The 10,169-nt window shown below is 34.2% G+C and overlaps 1 protein-coding gene and 1 pseudogene across 2 annotated transcripts in view; both read left to right on the forward strand.

Moving 5' to 3' along the window:
- LOC149010247 (potassium transporter 5-like) overlaps positions 1-10,169 on the forward strand; it is a 30,961-nt pseudogene that overhangs the window by 367 nt on the left and 20,425 nt on the right. Inside the window, exon 2 of the transcript XR_016174545.1 lies at positions 71-239. The product of XR_016174545.1 is annotated as a potassium transporter 5-like (transcript). The remainder of the gene's footprint in view (positions 1-70; positions 240-10,169) is intronic.
- On the forward strand, positions 234-1,248 carry LOC149010248 (potassium transporter 19-like). Its single transcript, XM_089161200.1, has 3 exons — positions 234-321; positions 435-695; positions 835-1,248. Exons 1-3 carry the CDS (start codon positions 255-257, stop codon positions 897-899), a joined length of 393 nt encoding a protein of 130 aa, XP_089017326.1. The 5' UTR covers positions 234-254; the 3' UTR covers positions 900-1,248.

Genomic DNA, 10,169 nt, shown 5'->3' on the forward strand with positions numbered 1-10,169 from the left:
CCTTTGTTGGGGAATGTTGACTCTTAGATGTCAATTGAGTAATGAGTTCTTTGTCTTCATTGAATTTCAGGTGGAACATTCGCAATGTATTCACTGATTTCCGGACATTAGAAGGTGAATGATATTCCAAGCGGTCAAGGGAAAAGGGAAAGAAGAGGAGACGAACCTTTCTGCCAATAAGCTGCAGGTCCCCACAGAGTACTTGAAAAGAGCTGAGAAGATCAAAGCAGCCCTTTTTAGTTTCTAACTTAGATATGATTCTCATTGCAGTACTATCAGCTGTGGATGGAGTGAGGAAATTTGACTCACATCTAGAAACAGGTAAGCATAAAATTATGCAACTTTTTTTACTGAAACTTTCCTGATTGTTTAAAATTATCAGTCAACAGTAATAGAAGAAATTCTTAACTTATGATACTGTGTTTGTTTCTTAGATGTGGTGGTGATGATCTCTATAGCCATATTGGTGATTCTATTCTCAATTCAAAGATTTGGAACTGATAAGGTTGGTTACACATTTGCTCCGGCAATCATGTTATGGTATTTGTTCATTGGAGGAGTTGGGATCTTCAACTTGATCCGACATGACCCCTCGGTGCTGAGAGCATTCAACCCTGCTTACATATTTCGGTACTTCAATGATGAGCCAAAGCAAGCCTGGCTCTCCCTTGGAGGGGTTGTTCTCTGTATGACAGGTATGTTCATAAGATAACCATAGACCTTCTTTTTTTTATTTGTTCATGTTTTGAAGGACAGCTACTTTTTATTTTCTGAAAATTTTTTAAATGCATCTTGTTGACTCATTTTCTCTTCCCTCTCTATGTGATGAAACAGGAATTGAAGCAATGTTTGCGGATTTGGGACACTTCTCTGTAAAATCAATTCAGGTTTATCCATGACAAAATAATTTAATCCCTAACAATTCAAATGCTTAGTCAAGAGGCAATCTTGTTTGTTCTGGCTCTTGATTTTTCTTTACTATTTGTCAGATTGCATTCAGTGGCCTAGTGTATCCTTGTCTGCTTTGTGCTTATGTTGGCCAAGCTTGTTTTCTATCCAATTAAGGATAAATTTATCGTTTCTTTGAATCAATTAATGATTCTACACAGTCAATTTAGTATAGTTTTGAGGTATCTAAACTTTTAGCCAATTATCTTTAGGCTTCCTAAAATCAGTTCAAGTGATTATTCTTAGGGTCCTTGAGTGTTAAAATAATTCATTTCGTGGTGATTCTTACTGTAATTATCTAGTGAACCTTGTATCCGGTGATGCAAATATTTAAATTTTGAATCTTTGGATTATCTCTTATAATAAGGTGTTCAAGCCTCAAAGGGTTTTCTTTCAAAACTGAATATATAAAAGTTTGACTTCCAATTTTTATAAGTTACTCTTCTTCGTTAACTTGTATCTTCATTTCGATTGTTTAGTGCATCATTTATTTGTTGGAGATGGATGTACAATCATGAAGAAGAACAGGAAAGAGCACAACACTTAAAAAGTAAAAAAGAATTTCACGTGATCGAGTAAAATTGTCTATGTGCATTCAAGAGAACAAAAGAATTTATTGAAAACCTCTCTATACCACTCCCCATCTTACAACATGATAATCTTTATTTGCTTATTTTGAGTTTTCCGGGAATGAAATATTTATAGCAAAAATTAATACCTTAATCCTTATATAATTAGAAATTTCTCCTACAGAACAAGGAAAGTACATGTTCACTAGTTCTAAATCCTCCATTTTCCAAGTCCAAGTTTTGGCAAACCTAAAATTCACCAAACTAACAATTCCAAGTTTACTATCGGTTTAGGAGTTCAAATAGTTGATTTACTGATTTGTATTTTGTAAAAGGCTTCATGGATATATCCTATTAGATCAGGCAGTGTAAGTGTGACATGCCATCTTCTCCATCATAAAGCATTAGAAGAGGATCTGAATTCAATAGAATTGAAATGGCCAAGAGATCATTAGCATGGCTGTCAACAATAGCCTAAACGAAAATCAAGAGTCCAGGAGTAGAAGTTAATATCTGTATGAACTCTTTAATACAATTTATCAAAAACAAAAAACGAGCTCTATAATGCAATTTATCCAAAAAAGGGAATTCTTTAATGTAATAAATTTTCTATATGCCAAATCAAAAAAATTCTCAAATCTCTTTATAATCACGTAGGCAAACATATGGTACATGTATAGACTCAAATCGGATAAACGAATCAATCCATCAGGTTGGGAATAAAAGTGACAGTTGTTAGCGAGGGAATTGCGAGTCTTGTGACTTGTGAATGAAGAAAAAAACATGAGGAGAAAAAGAAAAACAACGGAAATACGTTTTCCTTAAACAACGAAATTATACTACTATTTTAAAAACATGAATTCCAGATAAATGACTATATTTCTATTTTCGTAAAGTCCTTAATCATTTTATTGCATACAATAATAAATAGTATTCAAAACTATAACTTTGTCTCACAATATAATAATAATCAGCACTAACAATAATCCCATTTTTTTAGTAGTATATGATTACTTGATAATCATTTTATTTCTTTTGTGTTAATTATTTTTTTAATACCTAATTCTTTTTTCATTTCTTATTATTTGGTTTAATTTACTAAGTAATTATTCTCTCCCTCCTTCTCAATTAAAGGAGATAAGATAAGGACTGAGGAAAAAAAAAATCTAATTTTTAACAAAAATTAGAATATCATTAAACACTACAAATTATTTTTATCAAATTAATCTAATATCACAACAAATTCCAGTACAACTTTAATGCATAATTGTAAAATTGTAACTTTATTCAGCTAATTCTAATATAACAATATTTCAAAATTATAGTTCATAATAAAAAGAATATATCAAGAATCACCTAGTATGTATATTGAAATATATGAAATTTTGTAAGTGAAGGATTAAAAATAAAAATTTATCGGAGATTTTCTTCTTATAGGTAATATTATTTCAATTGCCTCCAGTATAGACTTGTTTAAAAAAAAAATAAAAATAAATTGAAAACCATTGTGCTAAATATAACTAAATACATAGAATAACAATAGCCACTGGCATTCCAATTATCTATGCGAATTTTATATGATTATTTATTATCTTCAATCATGCATATTGCATTTTCAAATAAAAGAAGAGAATTTCAAAGACACCGCAAGACAATTAGCAAAATACAATTATTTGCTTTCATAATACATCTAACAACCTACGTAAATTACTTGGGATGCGTTTATCTAGTTGAGAGCTAACCCAATCTAATTTTGACAAGTTTTAACAAATGTTTGAACTTTATAGACAGAATATTATGAAATCTATTAATAATTTTATGAATAAATCTAAAAACTAATTAATCATATTTTTTTTAGAAATTAATTAGCATGCCATATACCTGAAGTTTATTAGTACATATAAACTTGGTGAGCTAAAACAAACCCCTTCACCAGGGGAAGAAAAAGAAAAACTTGAAACCAGCCCAAAACCATATTGGTGATCTATAGTATATTATTTATCTAGCCATACCAAACTCATTTCTTGTAATATAATATATTATATCTAGTAGTAACCAAACGATAATTGTTTATTATACATAACATATTACCATAATTGATCATTCATAAATATGTCACAAATATAAGAGCAAATTACACGAATTACACCCATTATTAGCTTCAAATTACATGGCACTTATGCATAATTACAAGTCACCCACGGTTAAATGTGTTGTTAAAATGAGTTATAAAATTATTCAAATACCCTTACCCTTGTTTCACTCATTTAAGATGAGCAACCAAACCCTTATGTGGGTGAAGGGAAAATCCCTTCACCCATCTTCTACCTCTTTCTGGTGAAGGTTTTAGCGAAGATCTGCATCCTTCCCCTCAGTTTTCTTCTTCTCATTTTCTCTGATCATTTTCACTTTGATTTTCTTCTTGTTTGTCTGGTTTTTTTATTTTTCATTTAGAGAGTAGTTTTGTATTTTTCTTTGAATCAAACCGACATTTATAGGGTAACAGAATCCCATTGATCCCTGGCATTAACGTTTACCCTGGATTCAAGTAGGTATCGAAGTCTCTCCACATCTTCAGCCCTTGAAGCTTCGAATACATTGCTTGGTCGAACCTTATTGAGAGGAACTGAGACTTTGAAGCCTTCAAGACTAAGATCTATTCTGTCCAGATCAGAATCTATCGTCCATGATTGTCTCTTTGACATCTTTGGGACTCTTTGTTTGTTTTCTAGGGTTTCGATATCCTTGTAGCCACTGCCCCTGGTGCTAGTGAAGATGGTGAAATGATAATATCAAGGGTGATTCCAAGGTGTGGAAGACATTCAATGAGAGTTTTAGTGAAATCCAGTCAGTGCTCAATTAGAATCGTGTTTTGATTCAACAAGTTTATGAGAATCACCAATCCAAGACCCAAATAATCTCGCCAAGAACTAACAATCTTTAGAACCGAATTAACTGAGAAGGTGAATTGATATCTTGTTGGGGTTACTAACACCAATGTCACTCAACACTGGTCTTGCTAATTTCTTGTTGCAAGGAGAGGTCGGAGAAGATAGGTTGCAGAGAGAGAGAGTTGAAGTTCAATAAAACTGGTTAATGTAAAATTCATGTTTTTTTAGTGTAAATTATAATTATTTGGGTTGATTATTGATGTCCCGGCCATTTAATTAATGTTAGTTAACTGATGATGTGACGTCGTTATATTTTTTGAAAAACTTAAAGTAGTCTTGAGATTTGTTATCATTTAGGAATAATTAGTGACACTTACTCCTTGTACTATATCTTAGTTACTAATTGAAAATTTCTCCCTAAGACATAACTATTGTCACTCCCACTCACTTCTAATGATGTTAAAGATTATTTATGTTGGGTATGCAATAATTCATTATGTCGTTGGCTAATATTAAAAGGCCAAAAGACGATACTACATTCTGCTAGAAAAAAAAACATATAGAATACCAAATTTGCCCTTATATTCTAGTCATTTTGGATTTCAAATAGAGATATTTTGATAAGATGACGTAAAGGGTGAAGTACAAAGTACAAGGTTGTTTTGAAGTTGTTGAAAAACACAAAGACGTCTCACCATCAATGTACTATCGGAACTTAATAGTAGGAGGCATCATAATTTGAGCAAAGTCTAAGATATGATTAGTATTTTCAAAAACTACAGGGAATAAGGTCGTGAGTATTGAGTTATAATACAAAGGACATTAGTGATTCTAATACAAGGTAAAAAGGACATTATACATTGAACATTAATAGTCCTTAACACCATTAGAAGTGTAAGTACACGAAAAAATACTAATAAAAGTGAGGAGAGATAATAATAATTTTATAAAAAAATTAGTAATTAAACTATAGTATAAGGATAATAATAATTATTCCTTATTTTTTCTATTTCCTACTTTTGCTAACTACAGGATGAACCACTAAACCAAATAAAAAAAGTGTACTACTAATTTGATATCTTTAACTGTTGGTGTTTTCTCTAAAGTAAGGGTAGAGGTACAACATCTTTTCTAAGGTGACACCAAAGTAAAAATATAGATAGAAGGAAAGTGGTTACCGAGTACATAAATAGCTGGACCCATGAGATTTTAATTTTTTTGATAAAAAGACAAGGGAGATAAAAGGCATGATCTTCATGCGATATGGGAATGTGAGCTTCATCTTCTACATCTTTTTGTCTATAATTACGTCTATGCTTTTTCTTCATTTTCTAAATCTTTAAAAGGCATGATCTTCAACTGCCTAAAAGTGTTGCCTATATTGTCTCTATTGGGCAAAAAAAGAACAGTAGTGGTGTTTATAAAATGGTGACCTTCCCATGCGATATGGGAATGTGAGCTTACCTCTGTATCTCTGGTTCAATTCAGAGAATTATAGTGCTTCATTTCAGTAATCATAGCCATAGAGGAGGAACCAGGCCATGGAGATACATTTCTCAATATCGTTGAGATGAAGATGAAGGGAAGGAAGAAGTGAGTGTTAACGTTGGACAGCAGTTGAACCTTCCCCGTCATCATTATCTCAACAACTTTGAGAACTGTATCACCACGGACCCTGTTCTTCTTCTATGGCCATGATTACTGAAATGAAGCAGTATAATAGAATAGATGATGAGTGAGATACTGTCCGAACAAGTGTTTGCAAATACATATAGAGGAGACGATGTTCCAATATGTCATATCATATACTTCTCCTGTGCTTTGGTAGATGTGAAGGTATATAGAGTATTACAAGGTATGTTTTGTATATGCCACATGGAAACTCTTTATTGATTACTTTGCATAAATATTAAGTTAGTCTTCAGATTCAATACTTACAGGTTTCTGCAACTACTTTTCTTTCTGGGAGAAAGCTTTCTCCTAATTATCTTGAGAAACACAGTAGATGAGTTGTGATCTTTTACTTTTTTTTTCCTTTTTGGGTGAAAGGGACTAGTGTCTCTCTTACCTGAGCCACATTTAGAGATGAAAGGGATGTCTCGACTCTCAAAATTAAACATGTAATTTTCTCATATCTTCAATCCTTTTTGATTAATTTGGGATTTTGTTAACATGACATCTCAGGCCTATTGTAGATACTAATTGTATATATCCTAGGAGATAAGATCAACACAAGGAATGGGATGTGGTGAGCTAACCAATTAAGCTTATATATATAAAATCACAAAGATTCTCTTCCCAGCCTCCACCAGTTAACATTGCAAGCCCGTGATCTATAATGCTGCCAATTGTCCATTCACGGGCTCTTATTACTGCACCAGATCAACCTTAAGAGCATGGCCAATTTAAAGGGCAGCCACCTTCATGATTGTCCATACCAAAGGACAATTCCCTGATCACAAGAAAAGATATGGAGGCATCTCGAAAGCTGGTGGTTGTTGCCTTGATCATGGCTCTAGTCCTTGGCAACGAGGTGATGGAATCAAGAGCACAGGTACTGCTGTGCAACCTGACAGGAGCTGATCTCTCAACCTGCAAACCATTTGTGACTCCAGGGAGCACTGCTCAGCCTTCGGATCTCTGTTGTGCTGCGCTTTCTCATGCAGATTTCAAATGCCTATGCACCTTCAAGAATTCCAAGTGGCTTGGTCAACTTGGAATTGATCCCAATGCTGCAATGCAGCTTCCTGCAAAGTGCAAACTCTCTCAACTTGTTCAATGTTAAGAGTAAGTGTCAGACTACCATGCTTGCTGATCAAGGCTATTATGGATAAAATACAATAATAACTTCCTTGTGTTTCTCTCTCTGTGTGTGTGTTGCAGGGGAGAAGAAGGGACTCTGGAAATGGCAGGTTTTGTTAGTTCAGTTGAAGAATATGTATTTCGATCAACATGTGTCGATGTTTGTTTCATGGTTATGGCTTTGTCTGATAGTTTTAGTTTAAATTTTGCTTTTTCCAGGCTTCAGATTTGGTGTAACTCCTGCTATTTTCTAGTCAATGAAGCTATCTTTAGTTTGAAAATGACAAAGGAATCTTCTATATCATTTCGTGAGTGACTTTAAAAACTCCCATTAAAACGAAAAACGAATTTGAAGGCTCAGAAATGGAACTTTAAATGCAGTTAATAACTTTCTTAAGTCCATGAACACTACCTTATTGACAGTTCTAACTAGATGTTCAGATATGAAATGTTAGGTATTTGATCAATATTATCAAAAATTTTGAAATTAATAGAACAAATTGAGTTGAACCCTTTAACTTATATATGTTAAATTGACCCAATCTAACACGTGACATCTTAATGGTGGGTAAGAGATTACTTTGACGTATAATTAGTGGTTCATCAAAAGGAGAAAAAAAATAGAATCATTGAACTTTTCTCATCCTCACCTAAAAAGTAGGAGAGTTCAATTATGGAGATTCCCTCATCTCACGTAAAAAAGGGGTGTGTTCAAATATGGGGACTAACATGATTGATAGAGACAGATTCTTCTTGAAGTACAAATTCTTTAGAGATACGTCATGTAGTCCGTTAGTTATTTAACAATAAGTAGATGCCTCATCAATAAATTGCAGAGGATTAGAGGGATTAAGGGTTTCTAACAAATGATCAAACAAGAGGATTCAAGGGTTTTGAGTTGAATGTATAGCATATTAAATTAAAAAAAAAAAAAAAGTACATGCCACCTAAATCTCATTGACTCCATAGAAACTTGAGACTCGTTCGATTCAGATAAGTTGCGAACTTCATTTTACCCCAATTGAGTCTACATTAGTCTTGACCAAATTTTGAAAATTCTAACTTAATGAATTGGGATGATTACCTTGCTTGAATCAAAACCTAAGTATTCAATTATTGTTCCAATGAGTTCTTAATTTACCAGAAAAGCACCCAATGTTGTGTTTTTTTGACCACTTCTGCTGAGGGGTACATTCTCAATTTCCTCTGCTTACTATTAATCTAGTTTAGAAAAATTTTTGGCATATATCTATGGGCTCCCAAGTCCCAATACTATCAAACATTTCTTATGAAAATTGTTACACGACAGTGTTACTCATTCTGGACTTCTTTGAAGGTGGTCTTCAACCTTTTTTCTAGATGTCCTTTTCATAACTGATCTTCTAGCATCAACTCCACACCCAAGAATTAAAAGAAAACCAACACACATACACATGAGAAAGCATGTGGCCACTTGAAGAACAATGAAATACAAATATGTGGTTGCCCAGAATCTTTCCACGATAGCCACTGCCCTAGACACCCAACTCATCACCACAGAAATTTAGGCATAAATCAAGTAAATAACAACAAACCAAATCAAGGCCAGATCATAGAACACTCCAAAAACCATATGGGCTTTGGGGACTCCCGTGACCTTGTGTAGTCACGCCAACACAGATTCACGGGCTCCAAAGCCGAAAAAGTTTGTTCTTCCATCCCTGTCATGGTTTTCCTCTAAATAAACAGCAAGGGAGCAACATGATCAACATCTCCATCATCAGTCTCCAATGGTTACTCAGTGTCAGCGGATAGTGAAGATGAAGGCTTCAAGAAAGCTATCAGTGGTGGCTTTGATCTGGGTGTGCTTAGTTTTTATTGCAACTCAAGAATTGGTCAAGGTGCATGCCCTGAGTCTGTGTAACATGAGTGAAGATGATCTTATGGCTTGCAAACCTGCTGTGACTCAGCCAAACCCAGTGGATCCCTCCGAGCAATGCTGTGGAGCTCTTACCAAAGCTAATTTGACTTGCCTTTGCTCCTATAAAAACTCTCTAGTCTTGCCTACCTTTGGTATTGACCCAGCCCTTGCAATGCAACTTCCTGCTAAGTGTAATCTCACCCCACCTGCTACTTGCTGAGGTTGAACTCTCTCTTGGGCATCTCTTGAATCGTAAAAATGGGTGTGTTGTGTTTTTAATTGCAGAAAGCTGTTGTGCTTATGCTTTCTCAGTTATTTGTTGTACGTACCTTAAGGGGATAGGTGGTTCCCTGTTTCTGTATCCTGGTGGTTTGTAATCAGTTCTTGTACTTGTAAATTCCTGCGTTGTTTGTTGAATTAACAGGATTATTTGCTGTCACTTGGCTCATGATTATATATTTTAAATATGCTCAGGATGAAAAACCTCACCCGTTTTGATGAAAAAGTTCATTGAAAACATAAGAACAGGATTTCCTTTGGCTTGGTGCAGGTCTATCTTTGAAATTGGGTACAGGAATTTAAGGTCACAACATAATAGAAGTCCTGCCAATCACGAGCTTAGCTGAGGGCATGGGAGGAAGATCTTCATTAGCCTTTCTCTTTGAACAAAAAAACTTCTTCATTTTAGTGTATTGAAAGCAGTCTTGTAAGATAGAATAACTTCATTTACCTAATGACCTTACATTGGTGAGATGAGGTTTCATACAAATGAAGATAGCCTTGGAACTCTAGGAACTTCCTTCATTAGCAACTTCTATATTCACTTTTATGGATTCTCCTTAGCCATTGTTGTAAAGCCAACAAACAAGAAAGAGAGTTGCAGAAAAAGAACCAAGAAATGAACCCTAACCCTGGAAAAGGGGAATGCAAATAAAAATCAATCTGAAAAAGAAAGGATTGCAGGGCATTCATACAAGAAGCGGCAAAAGCAAATTGCCCATAAATTGGGACGTAAACGGATCAAATTCTGCTCGGATATGGCAATATCCGAATTCAAAT

This window comes from Hakea prostrata, chromosome 7 (genome assembly GCF_041222555.1).
Source record: "Hakea prostrata isolate BN-2017 chromosome 7, UWA_Hpros_2, whole genome shotgun sequence".
Taxonomy (NCBI): domain Eukaryota; kingdom Viridiplantae; phylum Streptophyta; class Magnoliopsida; order Proteales; family Proteaceae; genus Hakea; species Hakea prostrata.